This window comes from Scaptodrosophila lebanonensis, unplaced genomic scaffold (assembly GCF_003285725.1).
Source record: "Scaptodrosophila lebanonensis strain 11010-0011.00,11010-0021.00 unplaced genomic scaffold, SlebRS2 tig00000053-arrow-pilon, whole genome shotgun sequence".
Classification (NCBI taxonomy): domain Eukaryota; kingdom Metazoa; phylum Arthropoda; class Insecta; order Diptera; family Drosophilidae; genus Scaptodrosophila; species Scaptodrosophila lebanonensis.
In genome coordinates, this window is record NW_022060548.1 from 3,352,721 (window position 1) to 3,377,664 (window position 24,944).

At 37.2% G+C, this 24,944-nt stretch overlaps 1 protein-coding gene across 16 annotated transcripts in view; it reads right to left on the minus strand.

Moving 5' to 3' along the window:
* The window catches only part of LOC115623747 (dystrophin), a 265,277-nt gene that overhangs the window by 25,583 nt on the left and 214,750 nt on the right, over positions 1-24,944 (minus strand). For 10 of the 16 annotated variants that reach the window (XM_030518280.1, XM_030518270.1, XM_030518268.1 and 7 more), the window contains one exon: positions 18,910-18,954. The exons of the other annotated variants lie outside the window; for them this stretch is intronic. In XM_030518280.1, coding sequence (XP_030374140.1) covers positions 18,910-18,954 — 45 coding nt within the window. The remainder of the gene's footprint in view (positions 1-18,909; positions 18,955-24,944) is intronic. 16 annotated transcript variants of the gene reach the window in all.

Sequence of the window (24,944 nt, forward strand, 5' to 3'; positions counted from 1 at the left end):
TCTTTCTGCTTAAATTTTGAATTAAATGTATAATTAATTTTCATTTTCATTATCTTCTTCCATCTCGTACATTTTGCTTTCCACTTTAAGAGCTAATTTGCAAATTCCTTAACTCCTTTCGCATTGGGGCATGCAACAGACAAAAGGCTTCGGCTTCCTTATCAACGAAACTGCCAGCTTATGCAGCCAGAAAGTAATTCTCACAACTTTTATAGCGTCGCATTTTGATTAATAATAAATGCAAAGGCAAAAATTATATGCCATCAGACATTCGACATCAGCTATGCATGGCAATGTTTATTTTTATGAGCGAATGCCGTCAAGTTTGTTGTTGTTGCTCCTTGTGTTGGGTGTTAAGAAACGAATAATATGCGAAATTTATGACAATAGTAAAATGTTATACCCAACAAAAATGCCTGTGGGTCGGTGGGCGTGGCAGGCACACACACACACTTACACACACACTCAGCCATTTATGGCTGCAGCTGCATGCGAAATTAGCCGCCGAAAAAGGGAAGCAGAAGTCGAAAACTTTTGACGAGTTAAGAATTTAAAGTGCGCCTTCAGAGAGCGAGAGAGAGGTTGGGAAATTTAAGAGCTTTAACAAATTTAAGCTCAGCAATTATGCAATAAACACTTAAAGTGTAGTTGTGGACAATGAACGGCCATTAGAAAAGTTTGGCCAAAAGCCAATATGCATGGCTGCACGTATCAAAGAGTTGTTGAGGCTTCTGTGCATCCTTCGAGTCGATTTGTACGTGCAGGCGCCGCTCGAATGCATGTCCCTTTTGTTTGTGGAAATTATTTTATAATCATTTTATCACATTTTCAAACTAAGTGCACAACCAGCTGCCAACAACAAAGACAACAAGTTAGCTGGAAAACTTTGAATGGCACACCTGATGCCTTCTGCCTGCTGCTTCTGAACAAAATAGAGCAGAACTGAACAGAAACGAACAGGGTTGGGTGGAACAGAGCAGAGTTGCCAACAAGTTTTGCTGCTTATGTGTGTGCGTGCGAGGGATGGAGAGCAAACATGTGTCTGTGTGTGTGTGTGTGTGTTCAGCACACGTACAATTTCTGTTGCGCGTTTATGGCATTGAATCTTCATTTTCGTTAGACAATGACAAAAAAGGGAGGATAATAGATTAAATGAAGTGCAAGGCGAGTGCAGTAAACAGCACTCTAGATGCTCGGCATCTTGGCATGCAGCATAGACATGGCCGTCGCTTCCCTAATAGCCAAGCACATAATGCCAATAATAAAGTGTTGTCTATGGCCTTTTGAAATAGCTGTGTTGATGCTGCAATTGCATTCTAATCGCCGATGTCTTTACCGAAATGACTGTTTGTTGAAGTTTTGTGCAGTGCAGTGTGGCAACTGTACGAAAGTGTTTGGCTGCCGGCAGGATATAAATTTGGATTTGTATTGACGCCATATATATTAATAGCCAATTTAATGGAACTTAAGAGCACATTTATTTAAGACAACTTTATCCAGACAAACTTAAATGCTAAGTGTCTGCAATGCTAGTTGGTGGCAGCTGCTCTGCTCATAAGTATATCGAATGGCAAGCCACTTATCGTTTGTTTTTAGACTAACAGATGTCCTTAATATCAAACGTTGCGAAACAGCGCTAAAAATTGAAGTTGACTTTACATATATAACTCTTTTGTATATAATAGTAGTACTCGTAGGCGTAAAATTTATGCTTGCACTTTAGTTTTGAAATTCTGTTTAGTAGATTTAATAAAAAACTGACTTAATTAATTAGAAATTAATTTTGGTTTGGTTTCAACTTTCTCTCTTTCCTTTTCCTTTCAAATTCAATCCATAATCATTAAACAAATTGAATTAAACATTATGTCGAAGCTCTTTCGCTTGCAAACCGAATAACTTTGCATATCTAAAGGCTGCCTCCTTTCCAGTACCTACTATTAAGTATGCTGTTGCCTAAAGCAAAGTTTTCAACTTCAATAAGAGTAAAATATTCTGAAATGTTCGATAAACACCAAAGCCACCTCCTTTTTTCATCAAATGTATCCACAAATTTAACGCAAATTTCGTTTGAATAACTTTAAAAGCAAACTTGCTGAAAAGTGCTGTGGGAGTCAAAAGTGTATCGCCCTGACCCTTAAACGTTTCACACCTCAGATAAGTGCGTCCCACACCACATCCTACTAGACTTTAACATTACATTCCATTTCATTTCGTATTATTTCGGCCACAGTAGCCAGTTGGCAAGAAAAAACAATAATAATTTTAATGAGTGATAAAAGACGTTTTTACAACTCCTTCAAATAAGCACTTTGCCATTTCCATTGTTGTTGTTGCTGTTGTTGGCCGCGCTGTTTTTACAGCCAACGCGTGTTGTGCTTTTCAAAATACTTGCAATATTTTCATTACTTGTACTCTGCGAGAGGCATGCAGCCGGGCTGGACAAGGGAAAGTGGGCCGAGCGTGTTGCCTACTTTGTGGCGTGGTGACGAGCCGCACGAATCGGCACAACGCCTCGCCTCTCATTTGGGTTAAGCGCCTTTGGCATTTTATTGTTGCGAATCGGCACACAAATGCGGGTCGCATTCTGACTGGACCCGCCACCATTAACCATTAAGCCAACAAAAGGTGCCAGTTGTATGCCATTGTCTTAAATACTCTGTGGAAAGGCGCTGTAAGGCCTTGTCCCCCAAATGGGGCGATTGTTTTGGGTAATTGGGGAAGAAGCACAATTTACAAGAAGAACTTTTACATAACAAATATGTGTTTATGTTTGAGTTGAGAACTTAGCTTGGAGTTGAGGCTCAGCACTGTTTTGCGTGTAAACACGTCTTAATGGACACCTCTTTTATCCGGACGCTCTCTTCGGCGGACACTTTTTCTAAAACATTCGATCGGTGTGGAAAGTATTTAAGTATCCCCTTAAGCGAACACTCCCCTTGGTGTCCGGCCAAGGGAGTTTTCACTGTATAGTAGTGGCAGCTACAGCAACAAATTGAAAGTTGGTGCAGCCTGGGCGCGCATTTATATCACATTGCCAGTACACTTTATAGCTGAATGAGCAAAAACTTGCAGTCATTTCCGTTTTTCCCACTTCCGTGCCACGCTGGCCGTCAATGAGGCGCGCCCACAAAACAAAAAACAAAAAAAATAATAATAATAATAATAACGCTCAGTGCACCCTGAAAGCAATGAGCCTGTTGGGCCCGTTTCGCCATTGCTGTATTTGTTGTTATTGTTGCTGGATATGCGTGATTAAACACTGGAAGTTTTCAGCACCAAGCCCTGTTTCGCGCTTGGCGGCTGCTCAAAAATGATAAATACGCCTGAATTCTATTTCAATATTGGGTGTTTGTGGCAAATTGTAGGCGGGTGTGTCGCTTAATGGCTTTTTCAGTTGTCGAATGCCTAAGGAATGAGCTTGTCAGCCACTGCCGTTTCAACAGATTGTTCATAGCAATTGGCTTGGGTGTACGGTGTTATTGTTAGATACTTCGGTTGTGCGCGAGTTCAAGGCAATTGAAAAAGTTGTAGAGGCAGGGCAAGGTTAAAAAGTTAAAGTGCGTCTTCTGATGTTAATTTCGGAGAGACAATTGAAAACAGATTAAAGATATACTGCATAAGCAAAGCATAAAGAGAGAGGCTTGGCCGAGAAATTCGAGAGTAGCAGTATCGATAATATTGATCTTTACAGCACTGGCCCAACGATAACGTATCGAATTCAATTCGCTGGAAGTTGATGAAATGAAAACATGTTAAATATTTTTCCGTTCCAATGTAATAGATTTTTGTCAATACTTGTATATCAGAAATAATTATTTAGTTTTTTTTTTTAGAAATTATCAAACTGAAATCAAAACAGAGTTAAACTCGAAATTTTAGAAGCTACAGCTTTTATAATTTCAACTAAATTTATAAATGTATAAACTCATTAAAAATGAAATTCCTATTGCTATCTCATGTAGCTTTGTTATCTCTTATTTAACTCATCACATTACATTTCCTATCTATTCACAACAGAATTAGTGTGTTAAGAGTCAGTAGACGATTTCAATTGCTTAGCTGTGTAGAGAGGCTTAAAGTGTTTTCATTTTCCACTGATTCAATAATTAAGTAGCTGTAAGCGCTTTTCAAACAGCAGATACGCAACTAAACCGAACAGACGACGGAATACTTTGAAAACTTCATGGCAGCGATACCAACACACTCGTAAGCACTCACTCATACTCGTACTCGTACTCGTACTCAGTCGACTAAGTATGTTACTCGCTGGCAACTAGGAAGCAGACAACGAACCGTCTGGCTGGCTGGATGGCTGGCTAGATGGCCGTTCGTAATATATTTGCATTAACCCAGTGACACATTTTGACATAATCTGATTAATTGGCGTGTAAAAGAGAAATAAATTGAGCGAGCTAATGAAGCGCACACGGCACTAACTAACAGACCGATATACTAAACTACGTATATACCAGGAGTACTTGTATGTACAAGTATGTACGGGTACGTCGCTAAATTGAAGAAGAAATAGAGCGAAGCAGCTGCGATGCGAACCCTGCCTGGACTTTCCATAAAGCAAACTTGACTGGCGCCAAGCGAAGCCAACGCCCACCACTCATCTATATTTATGCACTGGCGATCAATTGAATAGAAGCAATACATATATATTTTACTTTACAACAAATTAGTAAAGCAATAAGCAATATTTTTTAAACATTTGGCGCTTTCACAATGAAAAGTAGGTAACAAATAAAATTGTATAACTCATTTGTTCGTTAAGCTTTATCACGGACTTGCATTGTAGCAACAATGTTTTAAGCTCTCCAGGGGGAAAAGTGCAACAATACCAAATTTTTGAAAACAAGAAAAGTTTTGAAATAATGTTGAAATTTTCGGAGCATAAAAAGTTAGATTAATTTAGAAGCTTTGTTCAACTTTAATTTACATTTCATTTATATTTGTAATGAAAATAAATGATTGCAGAAAATGCGCTCTCACACTGAAAATATTTACATAGTGGCGCAAAATATTATTGCGTCCTAGAATTAAGACTAAGATCTCATAGAGTCGAACTACTTGGGATTTCAAGGATACATATGTTCCATAGTCCCAACACTGCCATAGTTTCCCTGACAAAAAAAAACTTGTGTTTCCGAATTAGTTTTGAGCTGACTAATTATATAAAGGAACATTGCATTTTTCAAAGATATTTTCTATATTTAATTTAATTGCATTTAGAAGATATTTCAATGTAAATTCTGGCTAAGAAGAAATTTTGTGTTCTCAAGTCCTATATAGCCACCACAGCAGAAGAAACCAAAAACTCTAGTAAAATCCCTGCATTTCGAAATAGCCTTAACTGCACATTTTATCAGCACAATACTTTATTGTGTGGTTTGTCCCAAAAAGATTCAGTAGTAAATGAATTATCTGCGTGTGTAGAGGAGAAGGTGTTAGGTAGTTATAATTCATTTCCAATTAGGATTGAAGCTGAAGAGAATAGCCCGATCGCGATTATTATGAACTGATCGATATTGTAGACTGGCATACTTGTATAACAATAATCGTAACCGAATTGCTATAAATAATTATACTAATCGACGAGAAAGTAGGATTAGGAAAGAGTATCCCACAAGGGCAAAACGATATTATAGTAACTAAGAAAGAGAATGAATTGCAAACCGACTTTGAAAAACAAAGAAACCCTATATGGAATAAGTTGGCAAGTTGGCAACAATTGTAATCAACTCTGTTCTAGACAGCTGCCCCGTTCAGCCGAATCTATTCAAATGCCCGTTGCTGTGGCTAGATAAGCGTTTAATAGCAATGCGGCAGCTGCTGAAGATGAAGTTAAAGTTGAAGATGAAGTTGAAGAAGAAGGAGCAGCAGCAGCACGTGTGGGAGTGCTATTGAAGTGGCTATATAGCGCAATAATTTGTGGCCGCAGCGCAATAATTTGCTTTAATCAATGTTTTTACAATTAATTTATGTCAACGCGACTGCAACCAGGAAGATTGAGCAACAAGCAGCGACCACAAAGCGGTTGTCGTCTCTGTTGTTGCAACTTCTTCAAATGGCTTTGCTGGCGTTGATGGCGTCGGCGGCATTTGGCTTTCTTGTGGCTGCCATACTCGTAAGTCTGCCAGCTTTGCAGTCTGGCAGTTTGGCGGTCTGTCAGTCTGTCAGTTTCTCAGTTCGGCACACCAGCGATGCGGCCGCAAAATCAATCAAGCATCGCATGCCATGCACACTTTCCATGTGAATTAGGCGCAGTAAACTCCTCGTCCCCACACCCCACTAAGCATTTGCGCCCCTCTTTTCTAATTTATTAAATGACATTTGTTTGTTGGCGCTGTTGTTGTTTTTTTTTTAGACATATTTCTCCGCTATGTGCCCTCAAAGCATCAATTTTTAATTTCATTAGCGAGTGAGGCCGCAGGCATTACGCCCACGCCCCCATGTGGCCCTCTTTTCTAGTAAACTTTGGTTTTTCATTATCTGTTTTTCCAATTGCATTTTGCCAGTGTTTTGTGTTTTCCGGTTCATTTTTCAGCGCCGCGCATTTGAATTTAAAATGCATATTGATTTTCCTCTTTTCCCTAATTTTTTTGCTGTTGTTGTTGTTTTTGTTGCTTTCGTTATTGTGGTTGCCATTCAGCGTATCAATAGGGCTGGGAGATGGGAGCAGATGGGGCATAGTTCGTGGCACACTTTTGTTTATTTATAGTGGCTCGGCAGAATTAAAGCAACACCGAGTTCAGGGCCAAATAAACTTAGTGACTGCTTTAAATAGCCGACAGCAGCATTTAAGGGCTTGTATCAACAAATTAAAAAACGCACGAAATAAATGGCAAACAAACATGTTTCGAATTTAGTCAAGTCTTCTAAAATAAACAAATACATACATATGTGGCATATGCCCATGTAGGCCGTATGCCACAAATGAAGGTTAAAACGTATGTACAAGTATGTGTGTGTGTCTTGCCAATAAACAGAAACGCAAATAGACAACCACAGGTATTTTTCATGTCCATCAGTGAGTGAATTAGTCATCGAGTGTGTCTGCATTCTGATTGGAAATAAACACAGTGTCTTGGGCGAGAGTTGTTCGGCACAGTGGGAGACTTGGGATTCGGTGGAAATGAATGCCGATTCAGAGCCAATTCAATGGCTATTGAAAAGCAATTTCTGGATATGCGCTGGCGTTGCTACGACTTTGTACATTCAAAGTCTTACTAATATGATGTGAAGTACATAACTGAATATTGCTACGTTTAATGGAAGTACGGCCAGTATCCCCGCTATGGGTATTCAAGAATATTTCCGCCTGTTCATCAAGTCTAGCTAAAACGTTTTCAGTTCCTGTGGTCAAAACTTGCTAGGATGTGGAAGTAGTTTTTATTTTTATTTCGTCTGCCTGTCATTGTTGTTGACAATTGGAATACTATATTCATACGATATGAGTATATATGAGAATATTGGCTATACCATTTTTTTTTACCATCCATGTTTGTGTTGGCTTTTGTGACCATTCCACAGGGGTGCTAGCTTTCTTTGTAGGAATTATTTTTCGATTGTAAATAAGCAAAGACTTTATGGTAGGCGATTTCTAGCTATGATAATGGCATTTAAAAAACCATTTTCTGAAAATCTACAAATAAAGTCATTTTTCCATAATCGCCTGTCTTTTAAAAGTTTAAATTTGTTTCTAAGCTGAATAGCAATTTTTTTTTTAGTTTCAAATCTGGAAGTCAATTAGACTTACAAACTAGCAGCAAACCAAACGGCTATCCAATCCCTTATCAAGGCCTTCCATATTTATTCTATAAGCAAAAATAACAAAACAATATCTGCAGAAAATAGTTAAATGAATTGGCATTTAAATGAAAACGACGCGTCTTCAATACTATACTTATTGCTTATATGAACTTAATTTCTCAGTCCAATTCTCTTGTCTGTAAAACTGTAATGCTAAATGAATAACACATTTTCAAACCCTAAGCAGAACATAAAGTAATGAAATCAAATCGAAGTAACATATAACATAGGTATATTGTATTACAGTATTTTAACAAAAATTTCCAATACTTTAGCCACTTCTATCAAATTGGCTGTGATGAACAAAAAAAAAAAAAAAAAGGAAATCAAGATTGCCTAACCTACGCACCTCTGTCTGATTCACAAACACACATACGAGTATAGTGTGTATGTACAGATGGACCAATCATAATAATAACAAAAACAAGTTCGAGAATAATTTCAATGAAGGTAATTCAAAATGTTTATAAAATAAATAAATTGGAAAATTGCGCAGCACATTTTTCCGAAAGCAAAACAAAGCAAAGCATTGTGAATATTTATTGTTGGTATTTATTCAATTAAAATAACCATAAAGGAAAATATTTATATAAATGTGTTTGATTAAAATTTTGCACGCTTGTGCGCCATTTTCCATGCCCTCCAGCCTGCTGCTGGTCAGCCATGCAGGGCAGTTTCCACCTGCAGTCAGCCGGGAAATGAATGGCATGTTTAGTTTTTATTTTTTGATTGCTGCATCGATTGTGCGCAACCAAAAAATTGATATATATGCACATATATACATATATCGGTTTTATTGGCCACATAAATTTGAAAATTTGCATACCAGAGCGGCCAAAGTGGATAAATACGAATATGCATTGATTTCATTTGGCAACCAGAGTGCGGAATAAAAGACGACTAAATCAAGCAACTACTTGTAGTCCTTCCACTTACAAGTACTGTATTGTGTGTTTGAAGAATGTTTAATTTCTGAGCCACAGCAGCATCTGCAGTCAGGGTCTTAAGCTGGTTGTTGGCGATACGCCTGATGCCCTTTTTCATTTCACGGAATTAGGGAGCCAGCTGTGTTGGCTCATTAAGTGAGTTTTAGTGCGACACACTCATTAGGGTTTGTGTCTCGGCTTACAATTCGTTGTACTTTCAAAAGCAACATAAATATATATACACTTATAAGTATATATGTATATAGGTATGTATGTACTTGACAAACTTCAAAACACACTCGCAGCTGTCGCAGCTCATTAAAGTCACATTAAAGTGACATTCGAAATGCTTTATGCGCCTTTTCTGGTAGCGCGGGTTCGGGTTCGTGTCCACGCTAAGGCTTGGCAGTAATCTTTTGCTTTTACTTTCTTCTGAAAAGAAAAGAGATTTCGTCTTTGTTGTCGCGCTGCGACAAAGGCCATAGAAAATAGTTTCGTTTTTTAAAGCTGTTGTTTCTTTTTCCGCTTCTCTATTTTGTTATTGTTATTCGATGAGCTAATTGTTGTTGTTTGAAGTCTTAAGGCTGCGTGCCAGCTGTTGGAGCCAAAGCGCACTTGACGTTGATTAATGAGGCATTAGTGGATATATATTTCTTTTTGTCAGGCATTGACGTGACACAGACCTATAGGCTGAGCACAGATTTCTATTGAGCTTTCAACAGGAATTTCTAGAAAAAATTAATTCATTTAAGTCTCTTTTTTGTATTAATTTCGAGTGAGTCTTGAGATTTATTTTTTTTGATTAATATTTCCAAAGCGCATATCTTGAACAATTGGAGAAATGGTTTTATAGAATATTATTGACTAATCGCATAAATAAGTCCAACAATAATGATAATCTATACATTTTATACATCAGTATTTATTTCATTCAATATTTCTTTTTTAATCAGACAACCAAATAATTTGTCCCACAAAATAATCCAATTTTACAATAAAGACATGCATTTGTAATCCCAAAAAGATTAGTTGTAAGAGAAAAGTGTCATTTTGTTTTATAAAAGTTTGATAAATTCGATAAATTTGTGAGTAAATATTTTATCCGTGTGACTATAGCTTTGCTTTCCTTTGTTCGTTGGATTGACAAATAATTTGATTAGCTGAAATGCTTATTTGCCTTTTACGATGTAGATATTGTTGCCCAATTTGTTAGTCTCGCCCGATTTGTTGCCATATTCTGTCTAAGATTAACAATTCTTTAGAAAAAGTATAAAGCAAGTATTAAAGAAGCAAAGAGGAGTGAAAAAAGAAAAGAAGGGCGGAATAATTACATACAGCTTAACAGTGTTTTATCTTAACAGTGTTGTAGCTTAACAGTGTAACAGATTAACATAATTGCAACTGAACAGTGTTACAGTTTAACAGCGTCAATCCTTAACAGCGTAACAGATTAACAGCGTTAACAGTTCTAAAGGCCAAAAAATAAACAGCATAAAAGTGCTTCAGTGTAAACAGATTTTAGGCGAATAGTATTATAACTGAACAGTGCTTTCAATAGCTTCACTATGCTACTTCTGAAAAGTTTCACCAGATATCAGCATTACATATCAGTTGTGTTATGCAGAAACAGCTTTAATAAAGCCCAATGCGATCGAGTGAAATTAACATTATTTTATAGCTCATGAATAGTTTCTCTGGTTTCAATTAAAACTGCAAATAAGATTCCACAAAACAGAAGAGTTTCATTTGATTTCCTGTTCCCCACAGATTTAGTGCAAACTCTTCTTAGAGAAATGGCGCACATTTAATCAAAGTTTGCAGCTTATACTCATAGTTCTGCGTATACTAGTAGTTGGTTTAATTTGCTTTGCATTTCTTCACATTCTCTTTGTTGTTGTTGTTGTTGTGTTTGTTGTTGGCCATGTACATTTTCTGCTCAATTAAGTTGTCAACATTTGACAAACATTTGCGCTCATTAGAGCGACTGGAATTATTAATACATGACTCTCAAATGAAGAGGCATGGAGGCAGGCAGTCTGCCAGTCCGCCAGTCTGGCCGTCTTGCCGTCTTGCTGTTAGGCTGGCAGGCAATTTGACTCAGAGTTGAGGACTGGCTGCTGCTTCAGTGATTTGCATAAAATGCTCTGATTTTCTTTACTGACTTCTTGTGTTCGTTTTTTTCTTCACTCCAAGGAGTGGATGGCTACCCTCTCCCTCTAGCGCCTCAACTTCCATCATTGTGGGCCTTTTGCTAATGTGGCAGGCGCGCCCTTTTGTGTGAGAATGCTAAAGACTTGAAATGTTGGGCAAACTCTCGGGCTGCTCTCCCCCTTCGGCCCTGAGACATGCCTTTGACTGACTGCTGATTTGAATTATTTCATTTGTTTGCCTGTTGATTTCTTGGCGTAGTTCAATGAAGCGCGTCAACTGTGCGGCGTGGGTTTAAGGCAAATGTTTTGATAATTCGTTCGACTGGGTTGCTGGTTGCTGGAGTGCTGGGGTGCTGGGGTGCCTTGAGTGGCATTTAAGTGACGGCCAGCAGCAGTTTAATGACAGTAGCAGGGCAGGGCAGGCCAGGGCAATGCAATTTGCAATTCAGCCTGAGGCATTTAAAAACGATAAGCTCAACCGATCTAATTGCAGCATAGCACTTTTTGTTGCACTGTCTAATGAAAAGCGCTTTGAGCGAAAATTTAATTGAGTGCAATTGTTAAATGCGAACTGTCAGCCGGTCATTTAGTCGCTTCATTATTGTTCATTTGAAATGATTGTGTCAGCTGTCGAAATTCAGTGCTACGGAGAGTATGATAAACATGCGACAATTAGTGTGGCATTTTTTAATTGATTGCAATGGCGCCGCGGGTCGAGGCATCGAATTTCATTGATAGTCGCATCGCATTGCGACTACTTAGTGGCGTGCGTGCGTCCAAGAAGAATATCGACTATCAGCGGAAATTGACGCGCAGCTGTGCGGGTTCTTGGCCAGAACGCCGATAAGTAGGCTTTAAGGTGTTATTGGCAACGAGTACGTGTTTATTGCTCAATTAAAGGCTAACCACTGTCCACTCAAAACACACAACTGCACCTCGATTATTATTTGATATATCTTATTGCTGCGCTTCATATTTTTCTGTTATCGATTGCACACGTAGCTCATTTATGGTCATTCGAATATATACATATGCGATTCCATCTATGGAGAGATTTATTTTTGTTTAGACCAGAGTGAAGGAAGGCAGAGTAAATAGATAAAACAGCTACAAGTTTCATTAAATTGTGAATGCAGTTTCGATAAAAAGAATACGACAACATCGATTAATTGCATTGAGGCCAGAACTGATAAGAACATTGATTAAATATGATATGAGTTTTAAAATTATCATAAATATATGGGGCCTTTATAGATAAGTTTCTCTTAGTTTCTCCAATTTAGACTAGATTTAGTCTGTTTTTAATAAAAAATTAGTCTGTTTTTAATAAATACAGATATTCTAATACAGAAATTCAGAAGAATATGATACATTTTTGCATAAAAAAAGTGTTAGCTTAACGTTTTTTTTTTTTAAAATCAGCATCGCCATCTATTGACGAACTATATGATTTTAGATCTGTGCTTAAAGGGGAAGAGATATAGAGTATAGACTCTATTTGTTTTATAAAAAACTCGAAATTCATTTCTAAAAGCGAAATTGGTTTCATTCATTACTTTAATAACGAACTTTATTTCAATTATTCTAATCACCCCTCATTTTGCTGCTTTTTCGACATACTTGTGTGAATATTAAAAAGCGATCTAAAATCGAATCTTTAACTTTCCATTTCGTAGGAAGAGTCTTTGGTGAATGCTGTTTTTTTCCTCAATGGAGAATTTATAGTTGTGTTGAGACTAGTACGCTGAGCTCAGAAAGAATAGGGAATAATTTCCACAATTTCTTCATTCAGGAAGAATCTTTTGATAGGAATGCTTCAATGAATCTGTCTGAATATATAACATGTTCATTCTAGGTGCATTCCAATCTTTGAATGTTCACAAGATTATCAAATTGAAGTCTTTGTAAATGATATTTAATAATTTAAATAAATATTAAGGAATACTTTTTGAGTTTGGCAATCCTGCTAGGTAGAAAGTCTCTTTTTCTTTGAAAACAGCTGCACTTTTTTGTAGAGTATTGTAACTTTAATTTGTAAATGGTTTCTTAATATATTTTTAAATCCATGCAATCTGCATTTATGCAGCAACTTTTTTAACTGTCCTGCCACCATTTTTTTCAACGTTGCAGACCTACATTTTACGTTTTATTTATTTGCCGACAAAATACGTTTTGGCAGCCAACAATCAATGCATTACATGTTTGCCATTACCAAATACTATTTTTGCCAATGACAAGATACTTTTTATGCAATGAGAGCTGCAGATACATTTGTGTTTGATCTCTGGCTATCGCAGTATTTGCAAATACGTAACTTTTCACTTGACATGCAAAATGTGCAGAGCCCGACACATGAGCTGCCATTCTTTTGCTGTCGCCTGATGTTGTTGTTGTTGTTTGATGGCATCGGTGGCACCAATCGACTGCAATTGAGTTGCATCTCCTGCCTATAAATAAGCATGTCAAGCAGTTAACACCATTAACTGCATATTAATTGGCCCGAAACAAATGCCAACTTGAGGCTGGCGACGCCATTTGACAGGATTAAACGCCAGCCCAGACTACCAACTACTGATGGTGGCGACTCTGGCGTCGTCGAGACATTTGCCTGACATTTATACCAAATAGAAAAAAGCCAACAACAAAATTGAGGAATAAAACCATAGAAGGAAGGCGTCACACTGCCTCATGGTGGACGCTGCCAAACATGAGCGTCCATACACGCAGAGAAATAATCGAGGCTTCAAGAACAAATTAGAGTCTAGAAAACTTTCAACGCAATTATCAGTTTGATAATTAAAGTCCATATCCATATTGCATTTGTGGGACCACAACTATCTAACTTATTACGAAAACAGACTATGAATCCGTTTTATTTTATATCTATTTATAACGAATTCGAACTTGATATGATATTTCTTTTGCTTTGTAGACATAGTCTCTGGTTTCTGTTCGTGGACTTTAAATATTGATTGTATATCAATGAAAAAACATATGTAGAATTACAATCTTTGCAGAATCGGCAATATTTTTGTGAAACCTGTTCGAATTCGGTAATCAAATTTGTTTTTACAAACATCTTTTTGTAACAAGTGTGGAATTGCGTTGGTTTTAATTGTAATTTAAAACCGATTAAGGGAGGAATCTACTTTTGAATGCTATTTTCAAATATTTCGATGTTAAATATGTTAGCAGAAAATAATTGATTTGAGCTTAAAGTGTTTTTCACAGTCTTCTCACATTTACTTTGCTGTTTAATATGATATTAGAAATTCATACAATTGTTTTCCTAAGAAAGAGCTCTTTATATTCTAATTATTATGATAAATAATTTTTCAATCGACATAATTGTTTAAAAGAATGCAGAAAGTTATTGTAAAAAGTATCAAAATACGATTGAGTATTCAAAAATTCGAAATTAGTTACTAACATTAGTAGAGTATAAAATCGAATTGACAACAACAAATAGCCAAGTATGGAAATAATTTTTAAAAATGTTTGTTCTATATTCGGAAAAGCATCGATATTTTGCTGATTATCGATAAGATTTTCAGTAATGATGAATGCAAGTTTCTAGGAATATATTCAAGGACGTCCAATATTTTGAGAAATTAAGACTATTATGTAAATTGAGTTTTGCCATAATTAGGACTTCTTTATTCGCAAGTAAATGAAACGAAATTAGTATCGATAAGTGAAGTATCGAAATAATTGTCAATAATATTGGGTAGAAGATGATTGCAAGATTCTAGAGCGATGTTTGAGCAGGCCCAATAATTTAAAGTCAAGTACTGACCAGTATGTATAGCTTTCGAGATTGGGAGAGCTTTGCAAGATTTTATTTCAGTGTAAACGAGGCCTCAGCGTCAGATGTCTGACGTGTCTTTTTTTTTTTTGGTGCTTCGTGTGAAGAGCCTTAAATGGCTTTTGGCGTTTGCATGCCACGTCAACTGTCTATGATGTCTGCGTCTGTGCGATAGTTGCATTCTGTTGCGGAGTGCAGAGATAAAGAGGTGGGGCACAATTGCATATCACATTACCGGCGACGCCAGCGCTGCTAGTCCCTCCTAGCCACCCACCCAGCAACCCGCCGCCCCCCTTCGAGCATTGGCAGAGCATGCAAATGTCAAGCTCTGTGGACAGTTTGGCCGCTTCGGCAACTTCGATAATTGCACATTTGAGGCACGCAAAAATTGTTAGACTGTTGTGTTGTTGTTGTTGTTGCTATTGTTGTCGCACTAATAAATATCAATTGTATGTGCACGCATTTGCCAACAACAACAACAACAAGTTGAACAGCATGTTGCCTTGCATTTGGTTTTGCTTTTATTTTTCGAGACACACAAAAGATTCTTACAACTTGTAGATACATTTGCATACACACACTAGAGCATAACTACATACATATGTACATTTGTAGATACATATGTATGCATGTATGTATATGCTGGTATGCATTTATGTACGTTGCCGCAACGCATGCATAAATTAAACGCAATTAGCATAAACAATTTTCTGCTTTTAACTGTGCGCCAGACGTTGTTGCAATCTAGAGGGGGGCGAGGTCTGTGGTTCCTGTGGTCTCGAGCAGCCTCAGCAAAAACAGCAACAACAAGAACTACAGAAACTGGGAGGCACATGCTTATATGGCATACGCAACTATTTGGTGTTTGCAGCCGGGAGTTGTAGGTAAGATTTTCAGTTCGGTGACTGGCTGGCTGGTTGGCTGCTTGGCTGTTTGGCCCGAAAATTCAGATTTGAAAGTTGGCAAATAAATGTGCACAAAAGCTGTAAATACTAGTAGGTAGTTGCGTTGATGTCCACAGAGTGTGTGTGTGTGTGGAATTGTTTTCATTTACATAGGAAATTATATTCTCATTAGTTGAGGTAAGAGATGAAACATTTGAACATACTAGGCAGGCGATTAACTTCCTCTTTAAATGCATTTAAAAGCCGTCTACTAATTACTTTGTTAATAAGTTGTCATGATATGTGTTTTTGGACTTGTTCTGCTGCGGTCAGACAGGCAAATAATTTGCATACAAAAGCTTCAAACGTTGCAAGTAGGCCATGCATATATTTATTTTTTGAAATCGCATTTAACAAAAATTAAAACAGCTCATGCATTTATTCGAATTTTTAATGAAACCCAAATGAATTCCTTTTTGAAGTATTACAAAAGGGATTTAAACATATGCAAACTATTTATTTTAAACACATTTAGTAACACTTTTGTAATTATTTCAAGAAATGTATGCCGTTCCTAATGCCACAAAGAACAGCATAAAGAGCTCCTCACTTACAATCAGTTGTATATATCAGATGCGCCCTTATGTTGCAATGCGAGCTCTATACTTTTGGGGTCCCACTCATTTACTCACACACACACACACACACACACACACACATGGTAAGCATTATATGAAGGCATACATACTACTTATATGTATGTACTTTTATGTACATACAGACAGCGACTGATGATTTCATAACGCAACTGCTTTCAGGCGACACAAATCAAGGTTTCGCATGACACAGTTCCAGAAGCTCTAGAAGGAGGTGAAGGAGGTGAAGGAGGCGGGGGAGGAGCAGGAGGAGGACAGTAGCCCGCACATGAAGCTCTCGTCTGGATTCCTCCTTTGCGTCCCCTACTCGGTGTTTATTTACAGCTCTGTGTGCATTATGGCAAAGCCACTTTTCGTACATCTTTATGATGTTTAAATAATATTTAGTAGCCTGAAAAATGCAAAGTAAACGAGCTCACAGCACATGCTTCTGTGCCAGACCCACGGCATATGGACGGCAAATAATCGCCAACGTTAAGTAAATATTTTGCAAAATAAATTTGTGCACAGGTACAGCTTTTTATGTCTTGCCAATATATACACTATATACAAGTAGTATACATAGTTATGTATTTCAGTGTCAGCCAACGAACATACATATATTTCTGATTAAATTACTTTCAAAAGCAAGCTGATAAGCGACATCGTTGGGTGGGAAGACAGTGTTTAGTTACTAAAGAGGGGCAAGCCTTTGAAAATTGTGCGCACCCATAAAAAATTGTGGGTCGCTTTTACAATTCATGCGTTTGTCAAATTGTTTAGCTGAAAATGATGCATTTAGTGCTATTACGCCAGACTGTTAATTATAGCTTCATAGCACTTGATTATTACTCGTATCAGTGGAATTTGGAGGCAACAATGAGCTCCGTTTCATGCTCAATCATTTAAATAGAGACTTGTTTGCACACATGTGTCCGCATGTTGAGTGATTAATGCCAGCTGTATTAAGCATTTCATAAATTCCAAGCCTACTACAGCCGCTCTACTTCTCCGCTCTAATTAGTCATTGTGCTGCGGCTGCTGCTGCTGCAATTCTTAATAATTAAAAGCTTTTGCGCCGAAAACTTAACAAAACTAAACAAGAGGCTGACTAGAAATCAAAATGTTTTTAGTGCAATTGACTTTTTGAACTCGATTCAGTCTTAATTGGAAGTTTGGCGCCAGCTTAATAAAACGCAACGAAGCTCCAAAGCAGTTGAGTCAGCTAAGTTTTTTAGGTGGGAATGAGACGTTGGCTACAGTGGAAACGTGTAGAATTTGAATACTCTGTAGTCACACTTTTCCACGGTACGGACATTCAATTAAAATGAAATTTGTTGAGCCAATCAGATTAGGAAGAAGGACTGTAGAAATCGCATAAAGACCAATTTTGGTTACGATATTATAATAAGCAATAGAGTGGTTCTATGATTTGATTACTGCAGCTATCGTTCCTTTAACAACTTAAATATATAGTTAGCCGAATCACATCTACAGATTAGGAAGAGGAAATATTCAATTCATAATTATGAAATTTGTTTATGATATCTTCAAAATAAAATAAATATTTTAATAAGTGTGAATTTCGCATAGATCGATCCTATGGCAGCAATATATATATTTATGAAGCTATATATCATTTATAATAAACTAGTTCTGCACATCAATCAGACAAGTCTGCATATCAAGTTTGGTGTCCCTAGCGCTTATGACTCAGAAGTTCTCCGTGTTCATACGGACGGACAATCGACTCCGATTCGTGGTCGCATGCTGATCACATTTTTTGCATTTTGAACTATTTAGTAAACCCTTAAACCATATTTCATGTTTGCAAACTCTGTTAATTTTTTAGATCATTGAGAAGTCTGTTACTATTTCTTATATTAAAGTTCTATTCAACAAAATCTAATTGCTTTTATTTGGTATTAATTGAATAATCGAATTGGAAAGACAGTGACGAAATTTAATTTGGATTGTTATCGATAATGCATTTATGCAACCCTGAATTAGTTTTAAATGTGATTATAATATTGTTAATTGTTGTAGAGTATTGCTGTGTCAGTAATTACCAGCTCTGCAACATCTCTCTATTCGTTTAATTGACTTGGCATGTCTGTGAGGCGCTTATCTCGGCCGTTGCTGCCACAATGTGGCACCCATAAAAAATGGGTCAAAGTGTCTGCTTGTTTGTGAGGATTCCAGTCCCTCCTGCCTGCCCCAATGAATAAATGTGTGTCGCAGCATATGGGCTTTGGCCATAAAATGCAAACATTAAAACGCGGCAGAGCTTTCCATTTCGTCTGGTGGCTTTAATTCTATGTCTCTCTACTTCACAACACCATCAAACAGATCGTAAAAAGCAATATACTATATCTACAATATGCGAGTACGAGTATGGCAACAACAAGGGACAAACGAATGAATGAATGAATGAGTGAGTGAACGAGTGAATAGCGATGTGTTATCTAAATGTTAGATAAAGTTGTTGTACTATTGTTTGTTGTACGATTGAATGAGTGAGATGTGCATTATTATTATTGTTATGATCGGAATTGATTGCTGCTGCTGCTGCTGCCGCTGCCGCTGCTGTGTGATTTATGCGCCCAAGTTAATAGAAATGTGGGAAATTATGTGGGTTTTCATGTAACAATAAATGGCGACAAGTGAATTAAAAATTAGGAAATCAAAACGTACTTTGAGCGTGTTGGAAACAAGAATTTCAGATACAACTGAATTTGGCTGCAAAAAGATAAAGATATATTTGTATAGATAGCGAGAGAAATAGATAAGCAAAACGCTAATTAAGGAAGTACGAGTATGCTAAAACTATAAATAAATAAACTAAATTTAATGTGTTCAACCACAAACATTTCACAGAATCCGCCCTTTTCATCTCCCAGATGCGTTTATTTGACACATTACTTCAGATGGCTGGCAACACCATATGTGTTGGCCATTTGCCATCCAAAGCGGCCAACGCAGCCATCAATGAAAATTCTTTGCCACTTCCATGCCACACATTTCGTTTAATGAACTGCACAGACTTCGCTCGAAATGGCCACAAAGATGAGTTCAACGATCAAATAAATGTTGACATCATCGATGTCCAGACACAACTCTGATGTGTGGAACAGCAGGCGGAAATTGAATTGAAGTCGGGCAAGAAATGGAGCAGAGGGGCGAGGGGACGAGTACCCGTCACGTATTAGTGGTGGCTGCTCGATGAACGATTCGGCAGATGTGGCAAAGAGTTCAATAATTTACAAAATGGGCGTTTTAGTAGCGTTGGGCAGCTTAGAGTTTCGATGGAATGGCAGCTTTAATTTGTTAACACAATCAGCGAACGATTTCTAAGAGACCATTTGGAAGTGTATTTCAAAAATAAAACATAACTTTTATGAGTCATAAAAGAGGCAAACTACATTTTTGAACAAGGAGGATATAAATTGTACAATGAATGTATGTATAGGAGATAAGAAGTTGTGCATAATGCTATATAAGGTGTCTATATATTAACAACAAATAATACATAACATCTCTGCTTCATTGTATATTCAGAATACTTGAAAGATATGTTGCAAATTCAATATCATCATTGAAAATGTTGTCTGAAGAAGGATGTTCTTCATACTCTTAATTCATGTATATAAGCAATAGAAAAATTGTCTATTTAGATTAAATAATTTATTTATAATATATATATATATTGACAGTGTTAGAATTAATTAAATAGAAGAATTAGTTAGGCAAAAATATTCCAGCGCATTATGACTTGAGAAATCCAGAGAAATTTTAAATGTTTTCAGCCAATTTCGAATTTTCTTTTCTTTAGTAATAAAAAGAGGATTTTTTCGTCATTGACGGTAATGCTTTTAAAAGAAATTTTCAGTTCAAAACATAATCACATTCAACTCTTTGCCAAAACTGCATTTATTGACTCATGCAGAATACTCATCGAAAAGAAACCTATTGGTCTCAGCTGATTCTGTCAATCCAAAATATGTTTACAGTTAACTTTTTTCTAAAACTGCAAATATTAATTGACATATGCATTATACAGAAATCATTCCTCTATTTATTTAAAAGCATAAAAACATATTGCCTCATTTGCTAATTGCTCATTAAATTGCTTCTGAAAGCTCACTCATCAGCACAAACATAATTCATAAAGGCCTTGAGTTGAACTGAGCTGAGCAAATTCCCACATGTTGCATGCAAATTTTTGAGTCATATTGTCCCAATTAGCCACCGACAAGGAAGACATGCGAGATCGGGGTCTGCCCCTTGCTCCCTTGTGTCTGGGTTGGTTTTTAGTGCAACAAAGATTGGCGGAATATGCATAAAGATAAGCAAACAGAAACACACTGAATGAGCAACAACTGTGGGAGATAAAAGATAAAAAGTTGCCATTGTAAGACAAGACAAATCCACTTATGTACAGCTCTCTATATATAGAGATGCACATACAGCGTTGTACAAGTATATGAGAGACGAGGCGTTGGAGTAACACGGCTCCCAATGCCGCACAAAATGATGACAAAGATAAAGCGGGCTGAGCGCCTCTGACAGGCCGACAAGCAAATAAAGCGACAACTTTAACAAATAAACTGCAGGCAACAAGATGATGCCGATGCGAAGCCTTCGACTGTCTCCTCCCTCTCTCTACCCTGCCTTCCTGCCACGTCTGCCAGCGGCGGTCGACAGTCGACAGTCGTATCTTGTATCCGTAAGATATATGCGTGTAGCGGGCCCAAGCATTTCGGCAACTAAATCTCTGCTCCTGATGCGTGGCGGCGTTAAACAGAAAAATGACACACAAAAAAAAAACAATACCGACAACAACAACAACACCGACAACAACAACAACACGACAACAAAAAATTCAATAAAATGCAAAGCAAATAATAATAAACGACCTTCGCTGGCTGCCACTGTTGCCGTCACCTTCCGAGGGTTTTCAACGCCAGCCAGGAGGGCGGGCAGGCGAGCAGGCGAGTAGGAGCAGCGGCCCATTGCCTGAGGCGTTTGACAGCAGCGTGGGACATTCAAAGTTTTGGCTGAGCTTATTGCTGATTTCTGTGGAGATTCTTGTTTTTTTTTTAAAATTATATGCACGCATAAATCTAGTGAGTAGTTTTAAGAATTCCTTTGGTTCTCGTCCTTGCACGTCATGCCGGCGAATCAGATAGAGATGTTTGTATAGATTATCCCAATATTTTTTTAAATAATTTTCAGAAATAGTATACCCTTGGGCTGCTTGTTGCCAAGACTGTTTTGCATACGACGAATTTTGTGGACAATCGCCTAGTTTGATAAACCTCTCGATACGAAGATTTTCTTTTTTGTCTAGAGCCAAGTTTTTATGATTGGAAGGAATATTCTAGTGCTGTTTTGTAAAGAATATTTTGGCAACTATGCAGCAGCCATGATTTGCCGAAATTATTGTACATTATTTCTAGATCGAAAAAAACTACCAAACCACAATTAAAAAATGTGTAACTAAGATGTTAGGCCGCTTGACGGCACTTTTTAAAGCAAGTGTGTATTTAATATGTTCATTATTGATATTCAAGTATCATTTCATGGAAACAAATACAATAAAGTAGACTCCCCGAAGAAGGCAGTAAATGTGCTAAAACGCGTAGGAGGATACCTAAATGATTCTACTTCAATTATTAAACGAGAGCCACATACTCGTGCCTCCATAGAGGCCCAACACAACAACACAAGAAACGTAAAACAAAGCTGGTTCTATCTTTATCCAAATAAATATAATATTTAATATTTACAAAATCAAATACTCAAAAAATGATACTCAACAAAGGACTAATATGTGTGAGATCCAAATACAAAAGTGGAGACAACATCCATCCAAAAACAATGCAGTATTGGAAAAATAATGGTATAATGTAATTAGTTAAATTAGTCAATTAGTCTATTCACGCTGTTTATTTAAATATCAGATTAAGCCCTATACATCGATGGCAAGGTTATCAGCATATTATTAATCCTAAGAGCTGGACCAATATTTAATTATGTTATTTCTGATAATAGTTTCAAACTAATACACAAAATGCACAAGTTTAAAATAACTTCAAAGCTGATCCACTATTTTCAATTGGAAAATGCTGCATAATGCTCCCATATAATCATATCTTCCAACCCTGAAGCCCGACTTTTATTTTCTCAATTTTTGATATTTCGAGAATATGTTTCAAACTTGAAGCTGCTTAATGCTTGAATTTTAAGAGGTTGTTAATCCAATTGAGTGTTTAGCACTTCAGATGTGGCCAATCAGAAAGGGTTTATTAAGAAAAGTGTGTTCCCACTGATATTGTAAGTATATATTGTTAATAAACATTTAAGCGGAGTTGCACAATTTTCGCTTTATTGTGTTTGTGTTTGCCATATATGCTGCAGGCTTGAAAAATGGGCATGATTTTTAATTTATTTCACACGAAATTGTTGTTCGTTCTCTGTTTAATTTAATTATAAATTCATTGCAGTCGATGCAGGTAGTAAGTGCAATCGAATACATATTTATGCCTGTGCGATTACTTATTTATGTAAACGAAAATAAACTGGTAGCTGTAAAAAGTAAATTTTCGCGCATGCAGCAATATTTGTTAACGCCGTCGCCCAGAATATTCCCAAAAAATAAATATATCTGCAGCCAAAATACAGTGTATCGCAGATAAAACAACAACAATGAGAGTGTGGCAAAAAAGATGCAACACAATATACCGCAACGCGCACGAAAAACAAACGCATTTCGGACAACAAAAAACAAAAAGGGCGCACAATTTTAAACGTGACAGTTTCAAAGAATTTCGTATCATTTATCACTGAGGCACACATATATACACTCGTATTTTAGAAAATTCTGCCCTGTCGCCAGAGCCGACGTTGACAAAATTATAAATTCGACCTTATTACTCTTGTTACTTTCGTTTGCATGTTATTTCTTGTGCATATACTATATGTATGTTTTCTTATTTTATTTTGGTTGCGATTATTTAACGCGGCTTGGGCTTAAGTTTGGGGTTTCGTTTTACATTTCTCGAATGCACATCTTGAACTTGACTTGGGGTGACTTAAATGCGCTAAAATTTGTAATATTTTTTTTTGGAGAAATTCTTTGTGAGTAAAGCAATTCCCGTGGTATAGTTACTATATGTGTAGTATTTGGTTTTCAAGGGCACTAGAGACGCGAAGGGAAACACTTAAGCACTTGAGTTGCATCCTTTGTGGTGCAAGGCAACAACACTTGCCGCTTAATCGCATGCACGGGCACACAAGTATCTGGCGAATACAATAATTGTATCTTTTGTTAGTTGCCGGTCGTTCGGATCGCATCGCTCTGCGCAGCAAACGCAACCAACTTACGCGCCGACGTTTCGTAAACTGATCCAACAACAATGCCGGCTCCCGGTGCCTCCAATGCGGTTAAGTGAAGTGCCGTCGTCGACAGCGCTGCTGGCGTCGGCGTCGTCGTCGCTATCGCTGTCGCTGCAGCCACTTTGCGCTCACAACTCCAGCAGCAGTGTGGACGAGGGGTCGTCCAAATGCTCAGCATAACGAAACTTGTTCTGCACTCACACACACACTCACACACACTCATTCGCACACTCATTCACTCACTCACGCACTCACTAACTTGTTGCTCGCTGTTTGAGTTTTGTTTACGCTTATTTGTTTATACTACTATGTTCGTGTTCTTTTTTGTTTCATTTCCCGTCTGTCCCCGTCCCTCTCCACCATCTGCTTGTGCTCATTTATCTTTGCTCTCTCCGGCCACTCATTAAGTGCTTGTGTTGTTGTCATGTTGAGTGGCTTGTTCGAAATCCAATTGAGTGCCACTTTTGAGTGTTGTTATAATTTTTCAATGTGCTTTTCGATTTGCTTTATTTATTGCCATCGCTTGATACGAAATTTTAAATGCATTTCAATGGGCTGTTTGTCGCCTTTTTGGTTTATTTCCCGCATTTTTGTTTGTTTGCTAGGAGTGTGTTGTTTATTTTATTTGATTTTTATGGCATTTTCACACAAACATTATGTTTTCCATGTTTTATTTTTTTTGCGTGATCTTTGATCATTTTGTTTTATTTGACTTGATATTTATGAATGTAGTTTTGTGTGTTGCTTGTGAGTCATGGCACGGGTTGATTGATCTTTAGGAGCGGTGCGTAACAGCAGTTTGTCAAAGAATTTATGCACAAGTTGGGAAAAGGAATGTGAATTTGATTGTTGAGGAGGAATGTTGAGGCAATGGGGCTTTGAACGCTCCCCCATATGTTTCCGCTAGCTATGCTTCATCAGAATTTTGTAAGAGGCTGTAAATACCCATTAACATTAAAATGATAAATTTGAAAATATTTAATCAGGTATATAGCCGCCCACAATTTGCGAGCTGAATCCTCGTAGAGGCTGCTGATTGCTGTTGATTTTTTTGCAGTATATATAGAACCTTTCAAAAATTCTTTTATGGCAATTTTGACGTATTCTTCTTATGGTTGCTTGGCGAAATTGTCGATCGAATTTTGCCAAATTTGAGTCTGTGCTTCAAAAAACTTAGTAAAGTAAATAGAAATGTGAAACATATTTGCATGATTCATTATGAAAATATCATCTTAAGAACATCCATTTTATTTTATTTAATGTAATATACACTTCATGTGCATCGAATTCAACATGTTTTGCGAACAAAGCTTCTTATCTCCCATTCTTAC